Source organism: Tyto alba, unplaced genomic scaffold, assembly GCF_018691265.1.
Source record: "Tyto alba isolate M040663 unplaced genomic scaffold, T.alba_DEE_v4.0 Super-Scaffold_42, whole genome shotgun sequence".
Lineage (NCBI taxonomy): Eukaryota > Metazoa > Chordata > Aves > Strigiformes > Tytonidae > Tyto > Tyto alba.
Window position 1 is genome coordinate 35683755 of NW_024881318.1, and position 25374 is coordinate 35709128.

General features: G+C 36.7%; 1 protein-coding gene across 50 annotated transcripts in view; it reads right to left on the reverse strand.

Moving 5' to 3' along the window:
* Positions 1-25374, reverse strand: part of PTPRD (protein tyrosine phosphatase receptor type D) — a 1276575-nt gene that overhangs the window by 202881 nt on the left and 1048320 nt on the right. For 26 of the 50 annotated variants that reach the window (XM_042804932.1, XM_042804933.1, XM_042804934.1 and 23 more), the window contains 2 exons: positions 18962-19110; positions 14596-14737 (listed from right to left, as the gene is read on the reverse strand). In XM_042804932.1, coding sequence (XP_042660866.1) covers positions 14596-14737; positions 18962-19110 — 291 coding nt within the window. The remainder of the gene's footprint in view (positions 1-14595; positions 14738-18961; positions 19111-25374) is intronic. The other 24 variants (XM_042804972.1, XM_042804971.1, XM_042804969.1 and 21 more) reach the window with 1 other exon arrangement.

Sequence of the window (25374 nt, forward strand, 5' to 3'; positions counted from 1 at the left end):
CACAGGGCACAACAAACACCAAAGCCATCAACCTTAAGGACACACAAAACAGGTATATGTAAAATTTGGTGATCTCTAACCAAATGTGACTACTTATCTACTTAACCACTTAAGTAATTTGAAAATTTTAAAATTTTAAAATAATGGACATGACGTCCCTCTCAAATGATGGTATAACAGTGCCTCAGAATAGGCACTATTATATGAGGGGACTGTAAAAAACCAAAGTTCTTCCACAACATGCAAAGAAAGGAAAACCAAGTCTTCTCAGTATAATATTGAATACTGAATATTAATGTTTTCTTAAGAGAGTTGGGGTAAAAACTGATTGTAGTGCTTACTGAAAGGGTCTTATGTATCAGGACTGATGCAATTTGCAAGTGTAGACAGTTTTTCATGATCCAAAGAAATCTAATGGAGCAAGAAGGGAGAGAGCTACTTGGAACCAAAGTGTTGGTAAGTCTACGGGTAAAAATATAAGGGATCACCCAATGTGACGAATGTTGCTGTTCTGTTGGGAGTTGTGCTTTCATACATGGTCAGGATCCATACAGAAGACACCAGAATCCCAGTTCTTCCTGTTGAGAAGCAGCTAAGTCCGTGACCATTGACCATTTATCCTATCTCCAAGATAAAAGCTAAGCTGCAACCTTTCCAACGTTCACTTTTCAGAAGAAACCCCAAGCGGTTGGGCTGGACATACCTTGTGAAATCTAGGGAAGGTAACAGGAGAAATGCATTGCCAAGACAACTTCCCCCTGTCAACTTCTTGCCTAGTAAAAAGCATGTAAATTATCTTGCTAGCAATCCTGTTAATAGAAAGGATTCCCAAACAGGTGGTGAAGATGAAAATAAAGAATTGCAGATTATGGTTTGATCCCTTGTTTAAAAGACAGCAAACAGACACTTCACCATCAGTGGTCTTTGTAGGCACGATGAACTGAGAAAGAACTCACAGCATCCCTTATCTTATTTTTCTTGACAGTCTATCAGAAACAAAAACTTGAGGAACAACAAAAAAAAAAAAGGTGGCCTTCTCTCCTTGCTTCAATGAAGTTTTCCTTTGGAAAGGAATGAAAGGATTTCTTACTTCTGGACAGATGAAAGAGTGGACAGAAGCTGTGATTCAGTCACTGTCTCACATGAGGAAGATGGTCCTTGCTACACTGTCTTGATAGTCTGTCCACAAAGAGTGCTTACATCATCTAAGACAAGAGAACTAGACAGCTCTAATGGAAAAACAAAGTATTGTCTGGGAGAAAGAAAGCAAACCATATAGAGTTAAGAACAGTTGGAAAGAACTATCTGCTTGTGAAATTATAACCACATACCTTAACATTTTCAGTAATCTCATCTTTTCCACTCTGTTTAGAATGTTTAGAAATGTCGAAGTTATCAAAATTTTAAATTGCTATTTGCTTTTCACCTAACTAAAATGACCTTACACAATAGAATTGTCTCATGGTGGGGACCCTTGAACTACAGCTGTAATTGTCATAGTGTTATCAGCAGATCCATTTGAATAAAGTAAGCATCAAAAGCCACCAAGTCAAAACTGAGAACAACTAAACTTACACTATTTTTCAGTAAGAGCAAACAATTAAATGAACTGTCCATTTCGCAGAGAACTCTCAGCTCCTTGTTCCATATATCTGATTTTTTCCTAGCAATAACTTTGGCATAGACAGAAAAAAAAAAAAATCAATTATCAACTTTCTTGAACACAGAATTAAGAAGTGATCATTCAAAACAGCACCAAAACCTGCACCATTTTAATTGGCTCTGAGTTTCACCACTACTGCCACCTAATGCTCAAAAGCTAGATTTAATGACTGCATCCAAAAGTTCATGATGTGTAACATCAGGTTAAATAGGGTTCCTAATAGACTTACCATTCCCCGTTCTTGAATGAAATATGATCATTTCACTTTTTACTTTAAGTGGACAGTAAGTCATGACAATGATCAACATGACGGAGATACTAAGAAAATGGGGAAAGTCCTAATAACATTTACTGAAAAAGAGAAAGTAATTATACCATAATCAAAATGACTAATCTATAACTTTTAAGTACTGTTCTGGTCGTATTTCAAAATATGAAAACTTCAACTGTGGGAATGTTATCAATACTAAAGATTTGACTGTCATTCTCCCGAAGCTTTCCAATTCTTGTTAATAAAGAGGAAAGAAATAGAAAACTGAAGTCCTACAAGATCAAAACCATTAAATTCCCAAATTTAATCATTAAAACAATCTATTTATTTCTAAACTTATCTCATGATCTCAAAGATACACACATTTTCTGAGCACCAGGAAATTACTATGCTACTGGGAGAGTGATTTTCTCCCTCCCCAGCCCTGTCCCCTCTCCTCCCCCCCCCCTTATAAGCAGAAGTAAATCAAGTTAATTATTATAAATCTACTGAAAACTGAATTTATTATGGCCTCTTGTCTAATTTTTTCTCCCTGCCCCCAGTTCAGCTAAAATCATAATTGGACTACTCATCATGACTTATCTGCAAAGCAGAATTAGGTATGTTTCAGGCATCAGAGCCTAAAACAATCTAGATTAACAGTTGAAGATGAAATCTAAACTGCCCTTATTTATGTTCAGATTCTACATTTCCTTCTGTTTTCCCCTCTAATGTGAAATCTGCAAGAAACCTGTCCATGGGGTTATCGGCTCTATCTTCTTTGTATTTTTAATCTAAAAATCCAATCTTAAAACAACTTGTACCAACTGATGTCCTATTGCACACTGTTCCTCTTCTCATGTAATAAAATCAATTTCTGTAAATGGGGAAGTGACACTACTAATAAATATCTGAAACATAACCCTGTTTATTTGGCTCACTCATTAAAAAGAAACTCTCCATGATACACACCACATGCATTGTTTCCTATCTTTTAAGAATGACAGAAGTTTTCAAATGCACATAAACTTTATTTTTAATATTCATCTATTTTACAAAATTCCCTCTCCTAAGTTATCAGCCAGCATTAAGGCTACAACCACATAAATTCCTGAACTCCAATGGGCTGAATTTCTGGAGGATCTTCCTGCAACTAAACACTACATTCAGAACACATTAGAATTAGGCCACCATTTAAATAGCTACTTACAGTGTCGCCTGATCTTAGGCAACTCAGTAAACAACACCCTCACATATATACACAACCCCCCTCCCCCCCAGGTATATCACATTAAGACCTATCCTCCTCTGTTTCAGGACTTAAGCAAAAACAAAACAAAACAAAACAAAACAAAAACCAAAAAACACAAACAGAATTTTGAAGTATCTAAGTATCCTCAGAAACATAAAATTCTTCGTACCCATCAGAGGAACAACCAATAAGCCTAAACTTAGGTTTCCAGGTTTAAAAAATGTGAATGGTACAGCCTGAGACTTTCTTCTGCTTGTTTTTTGCGGTTTTGATATTTTACAACTAATGACCAAACTCAAAATTTGACTGATCTGAAGACCAGCTAAGAAGACCGTTTTCTCACTGACTTCAACATACTATCAATTCCATCCTCTGTCTGCTATATGAAACATGCCACAAGAACAAATGATTGCTTTTGGGCTTACTAATGGCTTTTCTGCACTTGGCTTCATCTTCTTGCCATAAATCAAGTTCAAAGTGACAGTAGCTTTTTGTAAAAAAATCCCTGGCAACTTTTCAGCCTCTCAATTCGCTTTCCTTGAAAGTCATTTTGCTGCAGGTATAATGAAGAGGATTCCCCAGATAGTCTTCTTCCTTATCTATACAGCCAAAGCCTAAATAAATCTCTGTGTGAACATTAAGATAGAGGTTGTCTATACAGATTTGTTTATCTTAGGAGCTGGGGTGATAATGCCATTTAAGACAAGATGATATATTTTATGAAAATAAATTACAGGCCTAGTGAAAACATGGCAGTGCAACAGCTGGAACAATGGAATATGTGGAAGCCAAGATGAGTTTTTGAGCTTGGTACTAAGCTAGAAGCATTGAATTTCAAATGATTAAATAGAAAATGTAATTTATAACTGCCATTCATAGCAGTGATCATAAAAAATGGATTCCTTTGCAAGGATATTCACAGTAAGGAAGAACAGTTCTTAGCCAAGTTAGATTGGATATAAAAATATAACCGTACTGTTCCAGGATAAATTTATTTTTGAAAGGCAGGGAACATGAGTGAGCATAGAAAGAACAAGACACTTTCATGTTCAGAAGAAACATATACATTGATTGAAAATTAAGGGAATTGTGAAGCTAACTTGTTTAGCATTCTTCTTTAAATGATCTTTTTAAATTACTGTTAAATATAGAACCAAACCAAATTGAATCGAATAGAATAGAATATTTCAGTTGGAAGGGACCTACAATGATTCAGCTCCCTGACCACTTCAGGGCTGACCAAAACTTAACGCAAATTATTAAGGGCATTATCAAAATGCCTCTTCAATATTGACAAGCTTGGGGAATTGATCACCTCTCCAGGAAGCCTGTGCCAGCATTTGACCACCATCTCGGTAAAGAAATGCTTCCTAATGTCCAGTCTGAACCTCCCCTGATGCAGCTTTGAGCCATTCCCACGCATCCTGTCACTGGGTACCAGGCGGCTCAGCACCTCCCTCTCCACTTCCCTCCTCAGGGAGCTGCAGAGACCGAGGAGGTCACCCCGCAGCCTCCTGTTCTCCAAACTAGACAAGCCCCATGTCCTTAGCTGCTCCTCGCAGGAGATGCCTTCCAGCCCTTCCAACAGCTTTGTTGCCCTCCTCTGGACACGTGCAAGGACTTTGACATCCTTCTTAAATTGTGGGGCCCGGAGCTGCACACAGAACTGCGGGCAAGGCCGTGCCAACACTGAATACAGCAGGATAACCGCCCCTTGTGACCGGCTGGCTTTGCCGTGCTTGGTGCACCCCAGGATGGGGTTTGCCCCCTGGGCTGCCAGGGCACACACCGCTGGCTCACACTGAGCCTGCTGTCACCAGCCCCCCCACATCCCTTTCTGCAGGGCTGATCTCCAGCCACTCCTCTCCCAATTTAGACTTCTGCCTGCTGTTACTCCACCATAGGTGAAGAGTGTGTCATTTGGACTTGTTAAATTTCATTCCGTTAACCACTGCCCAGTGCTCCAATCTACCTAGATCTGTCTGCAAGGCCTCCTGTCCCTCAAGAGAGTGAACAGCACCTCCCAGTTTGGTATCAGCAGCAAATTTGCTAATGGTGCATTTAACTCCAGCATCCAGATCACTGATAAATATATTGAACAGAACTGATCCTAGAATTGAACCCTGAGGAACACCGCTGGTAACTGGTTGCCAGCCAGACATAGCCCCATTCACTACAATCCTTTGAGCCTTGCCCTCAGCCAGTTCTTCACCCAGAGCACCATGTACCCCGTCATCTCACAGTTGGACAACTTGTCCAGAAGGATGCTGTGAGGGACAGTATCAAAAGCCTTACTAAAATCCAGAAAAACTACATCTACCAACTTCGCTTCATCCACTAGGCCAATGACCTTATTGTAGAAGGATATCAAATTAAACAAGATTTTCCCTTTTTGAAGCTATGTTGGCTGTGCCTGATGACTGCATTGTCCTTGCAATGCCTTTCAGTAGTACCCAGTATGATCTTCTCCCTAATTTTTCCAGTAACTGAGTTTAGACTAACAGGTCTGTAGTTTCCAGGGTCTTCTCTCATGCCCTTCTTGTAAACAGAAATAACATTGGTTAGCATCCAGTCAGCAGGTAGTTCCCCAGACTACCAAGACCTTTGGTAGATGATTGAGAGAGGTCCTGCTGTAACAATAATAACAATAATTCAGATAATAACAATAATTTAGACGTGCACTGTTTAGGCAGTATCTCCTGAAATATGTCAGTGCAATGAAAGATGACAGTGTCATAAGCCAAGATTCAGCTGCATTGACGGTCCTAATGAAATACCTGGCTTTAATCAGTGCTTTTTGACTGCATTTGAAATGCTTCCACTTGAAAAACTACCTCATTATTCTGTTTTGCTGTTGTCATGTTAAGCATTCACTGACACTGTATGTCACAAGATGCATTCAACATAAACAGAGGTGCTAAATGCTACTATTACTATCTAACATTTTATATCACAGTAGATTCTTCATAGTAGTTTTAGAGTAAATCATTTTAATAGAATAATTTAAATCATGGTGGAATGAAATCACAATTTTGTACATGATTTATCCATTTGTAAGTGAAGACAAATTCCATTTGCTAGTCAACTAGTGAGTGCTAACTTTATTAATGCATCTTTGCTACAAAGATAAATGGAAAAGCAGTAAGTCAGCTGTAGAACTTCACATCAGTTTACAGCAAGCACTGAAATACCTGAAGTGTTATACATCATATCAGGATTTTATATCCTGCCTAAAGCTTAGAGTATTCATAAAAGTTTCTCCCTCCCCATAGCCACTTAAATCACAGTTCTTTCAAATTCCTACCACATTAATGCAATGAAACCTCTCTGGCTTTGTTGCATCAATTAAAAGTCATTGCTTCAGAATCATTTTAATACTAGTCCTAAAATCAAAATCCTTTTGCTTTGGTAAGATCCATTGAATTTCAACTTCCTTTTAATGATTATACTTTCCCAAAAATGATTTTAAGTACTTACATATGTATTATTCCTTTTAGTTTTTGCTTCCTGTGACAAGTCTTTGAAAACTTAACAATCACAGTAATAAATACTATTTTATAACCTATAGATAGGCTAAGCAAGCTGAAGTATATAAGCTTTCTTTAATTTTCAAATTACTTCTTTCAGATATATGTGAAAAAGAATCCTTACTAGGCTTTTCCTGTATTTGAAGATCACCACTTACTACATTAAAATGGATTTAATTTTACTGTCACTTCAGTACACTAGTGTCAAACGTCCTACATTTCAGCAAACATTTCCTCTATCCTAATGGTGCCGTTGGTAAGACATGAACACTCAGAGAAACCACTAGCCTGGAAAGCTGAAGACAGACCTACTGCATGAGTGTATTTTTCTAGTAACTGCCTTGGTTTTATTATGCTATATTAGGCATCTCATATGAATATTTGCTGTGATAACAATTAAATTGAAACTATCAAGCTGCTAATACCACTGGGTTCCTTACAGATATGCTGACATTGTCAGGGGTTGAGCAACTAATCACTGTTATCTTCTCCTCAGATAATCTCTAGAATTACATTACTTTTTTTTTTTAAACAATATGAAATATTGGCAAGAAAAAATTCCCTATAATTCTGCTGCCAATTTTACTTTCATGTTGTGTAGTAATGACAATTAAACTGATAATTAATATTGTAATAGTTTGTTAAGTAAGTGGACATACAGATACATAAATTGCATACAGAATTGAGGCCACGAGTTACAATAACAGGAAACATAGCATTTGACTAATTGCACTGGCCTCCATTAAGGCATTGGCTTCAATTGAGACTGGTTTTAGGCCACTGAACAATGAAAGTCTGCATAATCTTAAACCTCAGTACTGAACCAACAGGGCTCTATAGAAGGCCAAGGACCTTAAATGCATGCATAAGTACTAATCCCAGGAAAAGTGATTGTATTCTAAAAAATCTTGCTGTAAGAAAAAGCTGTGTTGTACTTATTTTATCAATTAAAATAGACAAATGGACCACCATTTTACAGATAAAAAACACAATGCATATTTGAATGACAGTTTTATTTAAATTGAATTACCATACAATCAGGTAGAAACTGGAAAAAATTAGATTCTTTATGTATGTACATGGACACACAGTGCTGCAAAACATCTAAATTATAGCACGTAAGTATGAAAAACCCTATATTTTTTTCAGAACAGCTAGCTGTTATACACACACTTAATGTTCTGCCTTTTCTTGTAAAGATCATTCATAATGTCGTATCTGCGTGCTGTTTATAACTGAGTCAGCCTTTGAGGAACCAGGTCAAAACGGTGACCTATTGCATATACCAGGTCATGGCTCTTCAGAGCTAGGAAATTTAATTTTAATTACATAACCTGATACTGGTTTTGCAAAGACAGACTGTCAGAAGAAATATACCTCCTCACCCTACTAATTCCTTCTTCATTGTTCTTATTGTCACTTGTTTCTGACAAACTTCTGATGATTTGAGGATGACAGTCTGGGAAATGCGACTGAATCATCATAAGTATCAATGAGTGGGAAAAAAGCATAAAACAATTGTGGTTTAAAATCGATCTGCTCAGGATGGTGTAGTTTTCATTTTCCAACTGGCCAGCATATACTGACTCTTGTTATCAAAAATGCCTGTAACACTACATGCAGTCACTAGATACTAGAATTGGAATACCCAAATAGGAGTCATGTTAAAATTAGCCATTGAGATGTTGTCTGAAAGTATTTAACAGGTGTACATTCTTAGTCAAAACTGGCCAGTGAAGAATTCTTTCAAGCTAAATAGAACTGCTCTGTTTTTGTCCAGTATTATTTCAATTCCTCTTCTTAGATGACAACAACTGTCAGACATCTATCTATGAACTATCATCCACAAGTTTCTTTTCTTTCAGATACTATAAGAACAAATATGGTATTTATTTATATATTTTATTTATGATATATTTCAAGCCAATGTTTATCTCTCAGGACCATCCACACTGCCGTGTAAATGTCAGGCATAAATAATTTTCTACTACTGCTAATATTTTAAAAACTAAAATGGATCCTATGCACATATACAAATACATGAAACTGAACTGTATGATTTTATAGCATTGTATGTAAAACAGGGACTTGGATGGATGAAATTCAGTAACATGAAATTCAGTGAGAAATAACAGAAGGAAGAAAAATAAATCATTACAAAGACATAATGGTAGCTGGTATTATTAGTGTCATTAGCAGCAGGAAAACTTTCTCCATATATGTTCATTGAACAAATACAACTGAACAACCAATCAAGTAAAAAGAATATGTAGGACAACAAAGAGTTGAAAGAAACGTCATGAGTAAAAAAAAAATGTTTGTAGGCAAGAAAGTTAGGATAGATTTCTCTAAAAAAAATCTGATGACTATAGATACCTTCTTAAGACATCTTAAAAGGTCTTCTAATTTGAGCAGCCTACTCTTGGTTTTCCAAAGTAACTAATTTCTGAAAGTCTTGACTACAGGAATTTACACTGACAAAGAAATTTGGGATTGATGTTTCATTCATTTTTTTAAAGTGACTTCTCTACTTTTTAGAAGAAGCTTTCTGACATATAGCTTTAAATTTATAATGACTATAGCAGGTTCTTTATGATAAATTGGCATGCAAGAAAAGGGAAAGCATGTACATTTAAAACTAAGAAAAAGAAGTGTAGCCAAATTATTCAATGATTAAGAAAAAAAATACATTTGATAAATTTTGCACCTAGGGACATAAGTGGAAATATTAAAAAGTATTAACTATAAAAAACATGAGGTGAGGCATTTCCCAGAAACTTCTTACAATACTTAGAGCACTTGTTAAATCATTTTCATACATTTTAAACAACTAAAAACATAGCTTTTTAAAGAACTACACAAAAGTCAACAATAGATAACTGTGAAAGCAGTAAGATCAAGTGTATATACCTACAAGTTGAACTCAACACCCTGCATCATATATTTACAGTAATAGACCCTTATATATTTACTGATTGTTACAGAATTTATAAGTTGCAGTATCTTCTAAACCATTATTTACCATGTATATGCCTGCACTATAAAGGAACTTAAGAGACACAGTAACTTAGAGGTCAGACGTGGGAAATGGACCATGTATTTCATAAAATTATTCTTTCATATCCTGTTCTGGCTAGTGGTTAAATCCCACCACCCCATCTGTATAAAGATCAATAATTCATTAACTATTTCGAATTCTACTACATGGAAGGTAAATGTTTTATTTGCCCAACGTACATTCGCATATCCAGAGAAAATACTTCAAGATAGTTTCTAATGTTACAGCTAAATATTTCTAATGCTGTACTACTATCTAAGCCATTTCAAAAAATCTGCATGCCATTTTATAACTGCCTATTAGGGGGTTTTTAAAGCTTAAATTGTATTGGCTACCTCTCCTTTTATTTTACTATTTCACAAAATCCTTTTGTGTGACTGTCAAACATCTGTGTTTTGTTCCTTAATCTTCCTTGCACAGCTCCCCAGGAAAGACTTTACAACATAAACTGCAAAGTATCATTTTCACAGCAGGAACAACAGTGTTCCTCTTCAGAAAGAGGCATAATAAAAATAGGACTGTAATGAACATGCTAATTCTGGTCACAAGGTACTACATATAGCATGATGACTGAAAGTTCAGGAAGTTTGCCGGAAAGACACTTCTTTGGCTCTTCAAAGTTTTCTGATGCATTGTATCTTTGAGATAAACGTCTTTCCAGTGTATTGCACAGGTATTTTCTTCCTTTCCTTGTTTCTGTTCATTCCACTTTCAAAAGCCTGTTCTACTAGCAGCCCCCTGGCAACAATCACTGCGACTATACAGCAAACAGTTAAGTCAGATAAACACTGGTATACATTGTTTATACAGCTCCAGCTGGAACACAGCAAATTTCTCCTACCGTGCAGCTAATACCCAGAATATGTACAATCTTTCCTCCCATTCGTCTAGAAATGAGAGACATCCCACAGCACATTTTCCAACATTATAGCTGTGCCACTCCATTTGTCTAATTTCCATGTCCACAAAGATAGCTGTCCCAGATGACAGATTACTTCAAAATAGTTCCTTCTCATTTCAGTACTACTGGGTACAGTGAAAATACAGAAATGCACTTCTATTATCATCGAATCTATTGCTAGAAGCAGAAACAAAAAATGTAGCATCTTGGAGTCATCATTTCTGGGTTTTGGTTGTTTTTTTTTTTTTTTTGTTTGTCTGTTTTTTAAACAGTATGGAAATGTTCTATACTTCTGAGAGTCTAACAAAAATCAGGTCTCTCAATTATCTCAATCTCAATCTCTGTTAGCATCAATGGACAGGGAAACTCTGTTCAGTAAATATTTTACTTTTTGTTTTATGCAACAATGACTGTTTGACATTAAATCAATCAGTTTCTAAAAAGCATAAAAAGGAGTAACTGCCCTAGGCATTCCCATAGAAATTACACTTTAATTCTTCCACCCTTATACAGTGACCATGCTACAAAGGTGTTTTATGTCAGTATCTCCACAATGCACAGTATGATCAACAATAATAGAGAAAATTGTGGGCTGAGAAAACAAACTCCCTTCTGCTTAAGTGCTATGTGTAGTTTTGCTCTTTACATCCTAGACAGCAAAGAAAACCAATCAAGCAGCAGAGATGGTAGAATGTACGTAGGTATTCTGCTCCACAGGACATCTCTATCCTTGCTTAAAAACTGCACTCTTCTGTACTGTAAATGTATACCTTCTCAGAAGGCAGTTGAAGCTAAGTTTCTTGAGGTATTTATTGTCTTCACAGAATTTATCGAGGAATAATAATCAAAAAATCATTTAAAAAATCAAAAGCAGGATTCCTGAAAATTACTGGCATGGAATTATTACTGCTTTCTCTACTAGGAGGCACCTCATCTCCTCCTTTCTGAACGATTTATATACTTGCACATGACACCAGAATCCTTGTTCTATAAACATGAACAATATCTGTCATCCACCATTTGCAAGAACAAAAAAGAGTCAGCTGGCTTTAACAAAAAGTGAATGGACAATAAAAGGAAATCTATTCCATGTCTGATGTCTGCAGAGTATGGGAAGATCCTACACTTTACTACCTATTGAACACTGATCATTTTGAATTAGAGAATCAAAATACTGTTCATATGGTTCTCAGAACAAATTTGCAGAACAAAAAGCTTCAAAATAAATAGCATTGACTCATCTTGTCTGGAAGAAGACTTCCAGACTTCCTGTTTCAAGTCTTGTTTCTCTTAGAGCTTAGCATTTTCATGTGGGTGAATATGTCCTGGAAAACAGCTGCCTCCCTTATATACAGAAAATCAAAAAAAAAAAAAGCAGTTTCTATTTGTCTCAGACATTCACTCTTGGTTCCGATTGTCCCAATATGCACCCTAGAAAGTAGAAGTTTGCCTGGAACATTTATTGATTTACAGTGGTAACAAAGATCAGCCCCAATACTTTGTCTCCTCTAAGTCCTTGAAATGTTATAATCTGCAGCTCCCTTTTCTGCCGTTTTTCCTTCTCACATTGTGAAGTTTCTACACCCAGAAGCTAAAGGCGTCTTTTATATTCATAATTTTTTGAGACCCAAGTACTACAGATTGGTCATAGTGTAAGAATCTAACGAACAAGGTAAAATCTCCAGCTCTCCAGTGCACAGAATGACTGTTACACATTCTGGCTCTAGAAATAAGGATATATTGGCAAAAAGTTTTTTGTTCCGTGCTGCACAAATAATTTGTAGCAGCTAAATTGGATTTAGTGAAACAAGCAAACAAACAAAAATGAGTATAGGAAGATACTTCAACTTCTGGGAACATTCTAGTTTCACCAATGTCCCATACTAGGGTTGCAATACTTGTGGGTTGAACTGTGTTACCCACTCTGACTTACTCCGCAAGACACCCTGTTGCAAGAAGCACAAATATCAAGTTGGGTCTGTAACAGCACCATTATGGAAAGATCTGAAGAACATACAAAAGTTATGTGTGTATATTATGCAATCCATTATACACATGCCCCAGAGATGCGTAAAATCTAAGTGGACCAGAGATCCAACTCACTCCACTCTGTTTTGCATCTGATTATGTCTCTTAATTCCTGTTCACATTTATGATATATATTTATTCCTACAGCAGCTATGTGAGGCACAGAAGCACTCCTTCCCACAAAGACATAACCAGATGGAGTGTCTTCCACGAGGCTACTACTGAAGACTATAAAAGATGAAGTTTTGTGTAAGTTTGCAATGTAGAAGCTTATAATAGAATTACTTATCTTACAGGCTAATACCCTTAGTACTGAACTGTCCTTTATCTTGGAAAGCAATAGAGCAAGTTTTACTTACTTAGTACTTTCAGCACTTCAAAATTTTAACACTGCCAAAATTTCCTTAAAAGGTCCTGTTATTCTGCATGGTCCTTGCTTTCTCTGATGTTAGCCCTTTATCTAAATCTAGAGTCCCAGTATGCTCATGAGTTCTTGCATGTTCCCAGTTTCAGATGAAATTCGTAAATCAAAGTATATTGCAGCAGTTGCAAAAGTCATGGGCATTATGGCTGAAAACAACACACAATATTTCATATTTCATATTTTTATTTAGACAATTAGTTTTTAATTCAAATTTAGAAATTAAAATTATTTCAATTTTATCTTAAGTAACTAATAATGTACATCTTTTGTTCATCGGGAATTTGTAAATACATACCATTATGCATGGTTTTTAAAACAGGATCTGATGCTACAGTCTGAAGTCGCATCGAGCTACTTGAGTACGAAATAGGCAGCAGAGCCATATGCCTTACAAGAAATTGATTAAATAATGTGTACATAGTGTTAGTTGTCTCCAACAGTAATGCGAGGTCTGTCCATACCGAATAAAATAGCTAATAAAAATATAGAAATATTTCTTTTTTTTTTTCTTTTTTTGAATAAAAATCCAACTTCAGAGAAAAATAAACTTGTCACCCTATATTTGCTGGGATAGAAGGATCAAAAAAAAAATTTAAATCATATAATTTACATTTTTTTTCCCTAAATTCTGTAGAGCTGACTAATCATCTTCAACTCCTAGAAACAGGGCCCTAGCAGTTAATTCTGCAAAGCAAGTAATGCCATGTAGTATCACAATACAAGACAGTAATCTTCAGTCATAAAAGCAACCCTGCAAACTGATGAGTGTGATATTTCCTGAAGTGTCTCCAAAGCCAGTTTCCAGGTGACAGAATGAAACATTCAGGTCATTTGACTACTAGTATTTACTCCTCTCAGTATTATCTAGCCAGTAGACTTGGCAGTACATAAGTATCCTCAAGGATATTAAAAAAAAATAATTCATTTTTTTCCTTTACTGTCTACAAAAACTTCTTGTCAAAGTAAGAATACAATTCAAGTGATGTATATTTGAAATGGAAGAAGGCCTCCCCTTTTTTACACATTAAATCTTGAGGAGAAAATCTTGTAGCAGCTTAACCTCATCTAAAAACCATTTATGCAACTTTTTCAATGTGACTATTAATTGAGCAAATTTCTGTGTATATGGTGATCACACAGGTACCCAGGATAGCACTAAAACACAAAACAAATGCATTCATAAACCATATTTTTTGAGTGATAATTGATAAAATAACCTTTTATGCATAGCACCCCTGTATCACTTTTTCTTACTTCTTTCACTACAATCTGCCATACCCCACATACTCACACATTACCATTTCATGGTCAAAAATCATAAACACAATATTCAAGTATTACATGAAAAAGTTTGTATTCAGCATCGTCAGGGCTATAATAACTCCCATTTGAAAAGAACTGTACCTAACTTTCCTGGAGAGAAACTTCTCTTTTATAGTAACAGCACTTTCAGCTCTATGAAGTAAATTAGTTTTGTTTAGAAAGAACTTACCACGTAGAACAGTGAGTCTCGTGGACACACTTATTTCACCAACACTATTGGAAGCCACACATTCATAAATAGCTTCATCTCGTGGTGTGCGCAGTGGCTGTATTCTGAGAACTGATCCAGATCCATCATCAAACTCTATTACCTATAGAAGGAAACAAAAGCTGTCACAGATGTTGTTACAAATGCCTATCCCTCAGTTAATCTGTTCATGAACAGTGACCTCTTGGTATTCATGTTATCAAAGCCAGGTTTATTTTTCAAATGCATGTACCAGGACAAATTCCACACAGATGGGAGAATGTTTAAGTGTCAATGCCCTGTAACATACATTGCTGCTCAGTGAGTATTCCATGGCCACTCTCAGGTAGTTTCAAGAAAAGACAGGATGAAAAACAAACAACAAAAATTCTCCAGCTAACAAGGGCTGTAAGAAAGGATTCTGTAACTTAATGCTCTTTTATCCTGAAGTTCACCAGCAGTCTCCTATTCTCTTAGCTTAAGTACTCTGCCTTCAAATGCCAGTTACATTCATTTTAATTGCTGCAGGCTATATTCCCACTATACTCAGAGAGTGCAGTTCACTCTCTCATTTAGCTTCAAAGTGAAAAATGGTCAGCAGTTTCTGAACAAGATAGGACTAGTCAGTTTAGCTATGCATTTAACCCTCAGAGTGCAAGTAAATTTATCCAACAAGGTATTAGAAAATATGACCAGTTAAGAGACTAAATAATAAAGTTAAACCTTAAGGTTTATTTTTTAAATTGCAATATTTACACAAGAAATATTAGTTTTCATACAAGAAAGAATTAACTGAACTGCTCTTATTTCCTTGTTCTGCAGTCAGAATCACATCAGATACTGGTGAGTACTGCAGCACTCCAGGCACTGGAAAAGTCTTCCTAACAAGTAATAATATTATTCTATTTAATCTGCTTTTAAAAAAAAAAAAAATATTTGTCAATAATATATGTTAGCACTACCATCGGATAAGTGGCACTTCTCAAGAAAGGACAGTCACAATTTATTTTTTTTACAAAATAATAAATATTTGTCCATAATCTATATATACATGCACAAACCAATTTACATATATGCCTTTTTGCACATATATTTGTATATCTAATTCATACACAAGTAATCTGCTAGACCTCTACACTTGTTGAGAGTAAGAGAGAAATAAAGTACAGGACTAGGAACTATAGTTATATGACCATTATCTTCCCATTTTCATTGTAGGAATTTCTCAGTTTCTTCTTAGCAGTGGGAGAGGTCTTAGGTGGAAATAAGATAAAAACCTGTTTTTTTCTGAGAAGAAATTGGTTTGACAGTCCACAGGCTGTATTACTTTTCCTTGTTCTTTAAGCAAAGTCATTGTCCTAAACAAACCTAGACAACACCAAATATACATCTGATTTTAGCACAAACAAAAGAATAACTAAAATTCTTGATAAATTGACATTTTTGAGGGAAAGGAAAATTTCACAATCTTAAAGCAGACAGACTAATGATTTATAGGTAAAAAAATGATAGAACAGGATCCAAATAATCACAATCATTACACTTTAAAAGAATAATTTTTATTGTTTAAATCTGAACACTGAATAATCCTAGCTATATGCCCAATAAAAATAATTGCAGCAGATTGGATTGGACAAATTTTGCAGAGATAAAATTGCAAGTCTGGTGTCTCTAAATTATGTATCATAAAATGAATTTACTTTTCCTGTGATGAGTTCTCCCCTTTCCTGCATATCACAGATAGTTAACTCCTCCCACTTCCCCATCTAGTGAATGAGATTTAAAAAAATAATAACATTGATTATTGAGTAAAACCAGCCTCATGCCACAGGGTTGAATGGCATAATATTTTAAAATTGGTTGTTTTCACCTTCTCTGTTTCCAGTTCTTCTGAGAAAGACTTCTTAGTAACTTAAAGTAGATTTTTCTAACTCATGTTACTTGAATAATTTGAAGCAAGAAAAGAAAAAAGAATCTTCCTGTATCACATTCATTCGTAGTATATCATTTCAATATATATAAAATAGGAAAGTTTAAGAGTGATGTCCCACAAGGTCTTATTGTAGACTTTAATTTCAGAAACAATCTATAGCTCTCACCACTATTCTCACTCTGTGAGAATCAGCGTGTCAGCAAGCACATTCCATGTTCAATGATAAGATTCTTCAAATATATAAACAGGCCATTGTCAAGAGAGAAGGAATAAACTATTTGTTCCCCTGTTGCTAGATAAGTCAATTTGTATGTACAACAAATTCCAGCAAAAGAGTTCAAGTTCCACATGAGAAAAAATATATCATGACAAGGTTCATGGAACAGTGTAGGAGGTTGTCTGAGTTTATTGAAGGAAAAAAAAAAAAAATGTAACCCCCAGCATCCCTGGGAAAGCATGTGGATTAGGTGGCCCACTGAAGTCCTTTACAGGTGTATTTACTAGGCTTCTATGAAGACAGGTGGCCAGGTAAAACATCATTTTCATATCTTGTATTACTAAGTAATCAAACTCAGAGAAATATACAAAATATTAATGTGAAAGAAGAGGAAAAGAAGTCCAACTAGTTATTCTCTTATTGGTGCAGCTGACAAGCTCAGAATCTGTTTCACATTTCCCTAATGTGCCATGTGTCTTTTCTGAATCTTATCTCTACTGTTCTGGTTTTATTTTGAGATTATAGGGCATGTATTAATGGCCTTACTTTGGACAGGAAGGAAAGATGCTTAAAATATTGATGTGCTCTGGACACTTTATAACTATTCTGCTCAGCGGTTATAATAAAAGTTATAAAATGCTTCATGACTGTTTTCTATTTCTTTGACTTACATTCCATCTTACTTGGCTATGCAGCATGTTCAACAGTCCACTAAAGGCATCTTTAAAACATTTTAAATTAATTTTTTATATTCCTCTCAAATATTTTTTTATGGTAATAAAATTGTTTTATTTTTGCTTATTTTCCCTAGAAACAGGTACATAGGTACACAGAAAACAATATATGAGGCAAATAAACCATGACATATTGCAAAATAAAACTGAATCAACACAGCAAAAATGTACATGCCCAATCGTTCACTGTTTAGAGCTCACCTCAAGTGAAAACTTTGTGACCAGAAGGAGATATATTGTGTAGAGTTTATAATAAAAATTCTATGTTAGTCCCTCTAGCCAATTACAGATCTGTATATGCTCTGCAAATTGCAAACAGTTCTTGGTGCTAAGAGGTCACATTTAAATTCATGCGTTTGTTTGTTACACTGTAGTAAATACACAAGCAAAGAATTATACTGGTTAATGAACAACTTCCAATACCTTAAAATATTTTTTGAAGAAAAAGGAATGAACAAAATTTAGTTTATACTAGAAACTTAATTATTTTCTGCTGACGTAAATCTAGCCTGAAAGCGAGGGCAAGCAATCTTCCCAAATATGACCAAAAATTAACATAGAAGACTTCAATATTCAGTCAGCTTTTAATACGTATATCTTAGATAATTTACACATAAAATTAATGTCACAACTGTTTTATATACAAACTAGTCACCTTCCAAACAGTTGTTTTCTTAATGCAGAAGTCTCTTATTTAACATCAAAAATAGTGAAGAGACACAGTGAAAATGATACACTCTTAGTGCCACTTTTGGTATCCATTCTACAAGACTTCTCCCACTTTCTAAGTTTTTTCTTCACGGTAAAAGTTAATCCATACTTGATACTAAGTGTTCCTGCCACTAAAAGAGAGAATAATATTTGTTGTTTTATTTCCCCCGAATAGCCAGTATCCTTTGAACAGATTATCCTTAATGTTTCCTTTAATTGAAGGTTGTGGAGAGAGGAAATGGCTTTCTCTAAAGCCTTTTCCTAGGTTATTGTTAAGAAAATAATCAAAAGCAAACAAGTTCTAAATTTCATCTTCAGCAGCAGGAACTACAATGTCCCTTTTATCTCCCTCTGTAACAGTGCTAAGCAATTGTGGCAGCAGAAGCAGTAGCAGCCTAGGTCTGTTTGATGAACACTGTCACAAAAGGAGGTGACTTGCTCTCTGGAGTACAGCAATCACTGCTCAAATAATTTTCTCCCATCTCCTTCACGGAAAAGATAGCAGGATGAACAGAAGCATGCCAAAGCTCCCCATTTAGATCATGATAGTTTAGAAAACAGCAGTAGCAGTCTTCTCTTTAACAGTGCTATGCATAACCAGTTTGCAAAATAAATAACTCACAAAACTCCTTTCACTAAAGTATCCCTGACAGTCATAGATATTTTGCTTAATCGCTGATAATAAAGCACACACTGTGATTAGAAGTGAGGTTGGAATTAATGTTTTTCAGAGGAACAGAACAATGGACCTAATACCTCAAATCTCTGATTGCTGACTTTCTTTCCCTTTTTGTTCCAGACAATTTTAGGTCTTGGATCTCCCGTAGCTTGACAGATGAATGAGGCAACTCCTCCAGAAACCCCTGTCTGGTCAACAGGAGTTCTTGTAAACTTTGGTGGTGCTGAAACAAACAAACAAATAACAAAATTAAGCTAAGTAGTAAACATAAAAAATTAGCCATGTCAAGATTTCAAAATGAAAAAAGAATGAAATTTTTTATTTCTCCAGTGACAGTATTCACCTGCAAGAGAAGACATTAAAAAAAATAACGAAAAGATTGGGAAAGTACTTACAGATTTTACTAGTGAAATTTACATTAAAACAGAAATCTGATAGCATCAGAATAGCAAGATCACACATTATATTTTATCACCATTATAAATAGAAATTCCAATTTGTCTTCTGTTCCACAATGAGCTCATCAATCAGCTGGAATAAGATCATGACTCATGACTTGATGTAATGATCACAGGATGTCATGAAAACAGGATTCCCAGCTTTCAGTCATTAAAATCAGTGACATTTAGGAGAAAGCATTTGTAACTTTGCAGTGTTGGATGTAAATGACTATGTATTGAGAGTCCACACAGAAAAAACTGTAACAGAAGAGAGATTTATTATTGTGCAGTTTCACACATAGCTCCTGTCCACTCCCAAATTATTTTACTCAGTCGGAAAGAAGAAGTGAAAAAAGATCCAACTGTTGTAACAACAGGAAAGGAGTAAGAAATGGAGAATTAATTTTTAAAAATCCATTTTAAAATGCTTTTAATGGCATTTTAATTAATTACTATCTTTCCTTCTATTTCTGTTACAACACAATTAAATTTTATTTATCAGCCTTACGATGAAACAAAACATTCAAACTTACACCAACACAAGACATGACTTCTAAACAATTAATATAAAAATCTATGAATTATGTCTAACCACAATACAGAAATGTTGAAAAGCTCCTGTAAATATTTACATCATTCACTTCCTTAGCTGAGAAAGTTTTAGAGATCCAATACACTTTACGGTGTTGATTTGAATGATATAAAGTGAATACTTCAGACTAAAAATGATAAAAAGTACAAGTCTTTGCTATATGGTCTTTCTTAGTTTTAAGTTGTTATACATAGCTGCTCTGTTACAGCTGTTGCAATTCATTTTTGCTCTCATCTTAAACTTTCAGCAGCAGTCAGCTCCTTTCTGTTCTCAACCTTTTCACTCTTCCATTGTCTCTCTTACTTCTGACAGTTACATACCTGTACTGTACTAGAATTAATTTCTAAGTTGCTGCTCTTCATTTCTGATGTCTAACCCCTCATTCTGCTGAACTGGTCTTTCCACAGGCAATACTTCTTGTCAGCATGTTTATTTAAATGTCAGAAACTCAGCAGGCTACAAGTATGTATGTACGTAACTCTGGAAGAAATCCTGAAATATTTAAAATGCCAATAAAATATGCTGTGGCCATTATTATAAAACAAGCTCAAAGAACTTATGAAAGAACTTCTTTAACATCAAAAAATTTCCAAAACCATGGCAAATAAAACACTCTTAGAGCAAAGAAACTAAAACTCCCTTCCAAAACACAGGCTTTAGTCCTGTTTCACCAAAACTACTATATTTGAATCATCTTCTATGCATTTATTAACTCAGCACTCCGATATGTAGAGTGACACAACTGAATCTGATGTGTTGATTTGCTGTGGCACAAATTGTGCTTATATGCCATCAAGTGGAAAATGATGCGCTGACATTCTCTTTTTCTATTTTTTGACATTTTCTGAATTCAGTGTTGAACCTCAAGCCAACAAAAGAAAAACACTGTGTGGGCAAGTCCATCAGCACACAGTAACTATGTATAGTAGCTCATAGGCAGCTTTTAAATTCTAAATTTATGCCTCACTCATACATTCAGTGACTGCTCAAATGATAATTTCAACATCAATAAACTAAGTTACTTCCTCTAGACAAGGTCTGTTTTGGAAATTTGCCAATTTTGCCATGCATTACAAGGGTTAAGGAGGGAAAGCAACTCAATTTTTAAGTGCCATGTTATGCATTCATTCCCGCAACACTTAACTATCTTGGGACCAGGAAAAAATGCACATTTTTAAACAAGAAACAAAACGAAAGCAACAAAAAATTATATGTAAAGACAATGTTGAATTATGTGAAATTAGCTCTGAAAAAAAAAGCCCAAAACAAAACAAAAACAACAAACAAACAACTAAATATGTCAATGATCAGCTGGAGCGCATGAAGCTCTGCCTGGGGTGGGTGAGGAGCTGAGAGAGAGATTATGGGTCAGCATTAAAGGGAGGAAAGGGACAGGTGACATTATAGTGGGTGGGGATCAACTACAGGCCATCCAACCAGGAAGACAGAGCAGATGAGGCCCTCTATAGACAGATAGGAGCAGTCTCCTGTTCACAAGCCCTGGTCCTTGTGAGGGACTTCAACCACCTCAATACCTGTTGGAGGCACAGCAGGGCAAAAGCAATCCATGAGGTTCCCGGCATACATTCCTAACTTCCCTCTCCAAGTGAGAGAGGCACCAACTAGGAGAGGTGCTATGGTGGACCTTGCTCTCACCGAGAAGGAGGGGCTAGTGGTGAGTGTGAAGATCAAGGGCAGCCTTGGCTGCAGTTGCCATGAAATGGTGGAGTTCAAGATCCTTAGGGCAGCAAGGAGGGCACACAGCAAGCTCACTACCCTGGATATCAGGAGAGCAGACTTTGGCCTCTTCAGGGATCTGCTTGACAGAGTAATAAGGGATGAAGCCCTGGAGACAAGATGGGCCCAAGAAAGCTGGTTGATATTGAAGGATCACATCCTCCAAGCTAAGGAGCAATGCACCCTGACAAAGAGGAAGTCAGGTAAGAACACCAGGAGGCCTGCATGGATGAACAAGGAGCTCCCAGACAAACTCAAACATAAAAGGGAAGACTACTGAAGGTGGAAGCAAGGACAGATAGCCTAGGAGCAACACAGAGAACCTGTCTGAGCAGCCGGGAATCACATCAGGAGGACCAAAGCCCTAACAGAATTATATCTGGCCAGGGACACCAAGGGCAACAAAAAAACTTTTACAGATACATTGGTGATAAAAGGATGACTAGGGAAAATGTGGGCCCTGTGGAAGGAAAAGGTAGATTTGGTCACCCGGCATTTGGTGAAGGCTGAGATACTCAATGACTTTTTTGTCTCAGCCTTCACTGGAAAAGGCTCCAGCCACGCTACCCAAGATGCAGACGGTAAACGTGGGGACTGTAGGAGAATATCATGTTTGAGACCATCTGAGGAACCTGAAGGTTCCTGAGGAAACTGGTGGATGAAATGACTAAGAAACTATCCATCACATTTGAGAAGTCATGGCAGTCCAGTGAATTTCCCACTGACTGGAAGAGGGGAAACATAATGCCCATTTTTAAAAAGGGAATAAAGGAAGACTCAAGTAACTACAGGCCAGTCAGTCTCGCTTCTGTGGCTCAAAAGAACATGGAGTGGATATTCCTGGAAAATATGCTACAGCACATGGAAAATAAGGAGGTGATTGGTGACAGCCAACATGGCTTCACTAAGTGAAAATCATGCCTGACAAATTTGGTGGCCTTTTATGTCCACTGGCCTTGAACAATGGTGGACAAGGGAAGAGCAACTTATGTAATTTACCTGGACTTGTGCAAAGCATGTGACACAGTCCCACACAACATCCTTGTCTCTAAATTGGAGAAACATGGATTTGACAGATGGACCACTTGGTGGATAAGGAATTGGCTGGATGGTTGCACTCAAAGAGTTGCAGTCAATGGCTTGAAGTCCAAGTGGAGACCAGTGACAAGTGGCATTCCTCAGGGGTCAGTATTGGGTCCAGCACTGTTTAACATCTTTGTTGGTGAAATGGACAGTGGGACTGAGGGCATCCTCAGCAAGCTTACTGATGACACTGAGCTGAGTGCTGCAGTCAACACACTGGAGGAAAGGGATGCCACCCAGAGGGACCTTGACAGGCTTGAGAGGTGGAGCCATGCAAGCCTCATGAAGTTCAACAAGGGCAAGTGCAAGGTCCTGCACGTGGGGCAAGGCAATCCTAAGCACACATACAGGCTAGGCAATGAATGTATTGAGAGCAGCTCTGCAGCGGACTTGAGGGCATTAGTGGATGGAAAACTGACTATGAGCCAGCAATGTGAGCTCACAGCCCAGAAAGCCAACCATATCCTGGTCTGCATCAAGAGAAGTGTGGCCAGCAGGTCAAGGGAGGAGATTCTCCTCCTCTACTCTGCTCTCATGAGACCCCACCTGGAGTACTGTGTCCAGCTCTGGGGCCCGCACTATAAGAAAGACATAGACCTGCCTGAGCAGGGCTGGAGCACCTTCATTATGAGGACAGGCTGAGAGAGTTGGGGCTGTTCAGCCTGGAGAAGAGAAGGCTCCAAGGAGACCTTACAGCAGCCTTCCAGTACTTAAAGGGGGGCCTACAGGAAAGCTGGGGAGGGACTCTTTATCAGGGATTGTAGTGTTAGGACAAGGGGTAATGGTTTTAAACTGAAAGAGGGTAGATTTAGATATTAGGAAGAAAATCTTTCCTGTGAGGGTGGTGAGGCACTCGCACAGGTTGCCCAGAGAAGCTGTGGCTGCCCCCTCCCTGGAAGTGTTCAAGGCCAGGTTGGATGGGGATTTGAGCAACCTGGTCTAGTGGAAGGTGTCCCTGCCTGTGGCAGAGGGGTTGGAACTAGATTATGTTTAATGTCCTTCCAACCCAAACCATTCTATGACTCTGTGATGATTCTAGGATTCTAACCAACCAACAAAAAACCCCCACCATATTCTACTATTAGATTATATGTTACCTCCAGTTACCATGTTAACTATGGTTGGCATGCTTTTATTACTAGGCAATATATTGTATTAATAACAACTATAATAATAATAAAAAAAGATAAATAGAAGGAAATCCCCTCCCTCCTTATCAGATATTCAGAGACGAATTCTTATTTAGTGCCGTTCAGGTAAACACAAGAGAGCTTGCACTAATTTATACCATATGACAATTTACCTTTACCATTGATGCTGAACACAAAAGAAATAAAATCCCCTCCATCTCCAACACTCTGCAAACTGCAAAGGTGTTTATCAAATAGTGCACATAGCAATATACATGAAATTGAACATTTTACATTGAATATAATTTCTGTTAGAGGTAAAACCTGTTTTCTGACACTTTCTTCATCTAGGACTGGGCCAAACCTTGTAAAGGGCAGTATCTGCTATCACTATTTATGAAAATTGCTAATTAGCTTCTGCAGAGCTGTATCTACATAATGGAGTTGCAGAAATAAGACAATACCTAACATGGCTTTGGAAGCTACATGAAGGAGAAAAGTATTTTTCCTATGTGAAGTTATACTGGACCAACAATTAGTAAAGCTGTTGTTTGTTAAATAACAACACTTGCTTCAAAGTATTAGAGACAAAAGACGGGTGAAGCTGTTACATGATGTAATTGCTTAGTTGTAGACATTTTTCAAGAAAACAAAGGTTTTAAGTTTGCATGTAAAGACAACATTATTGTATGTAAAGACTGATATCATCTCCTTCCATAAAAAAGTTTCAGATTCCACTACAGAAGGGAACTGTGATGATGTTTCCGTTTCACTTAGACCACAGTCCAGCTGAAAAAATAAGGTATGTGGCTGGTCAAAGTTTCTTCTGCATAAGTAATTAATTCCTGTAAAAAAACACTGCCACAACTCTTCTCCAGTGCCTAATCTTGAAAGTCAGAGGTATCATACAGTATCAGCGAAGGTAAATTACTATTAGAACATAGATAATTTTATCTGAAACAGGAAACTTACAGTAGTCCTGTCCACTTCAGACATTTTAATGCATGCAGTGGCCATTTTCAGCAGTTCACCTTTAAATTCATAAAATTAAATTTAATTTGGCAAGCCAGTTAAATTCACCACTTCAGGCTCAGCAGCTGCACCAGAAGGATAATAATGTCTGCATGTTTAACAGGTGTTGTGAGGATAAAACTCATTTATGGTCAAGAGATTCTCAGGCTAGGTGATAGCAGCCAGCCAGCCATGGAGAGAGATGGGTATTATGCAATCCATCTTTTTATTATTCAATCAACATGTTCATCTCATTACATATAAAGTGACCATCATCGTTGTAAGGGTATTTGAAATCATAACCAAACAGAATCAAAAATGAAAAACAGTATTTGTTGCCTTTATCTTTAAAAAGGTTGCTAATTAAGGTTTCACACAAATTATCTCCACAATTAATGTTGTCAGTTTCTTGACACTGATTCTGACCTAAGTTGCTAGGCACTCTGATAGCAAACATGATTACACTCCACACACAGTTGTGCTTATTAACATGA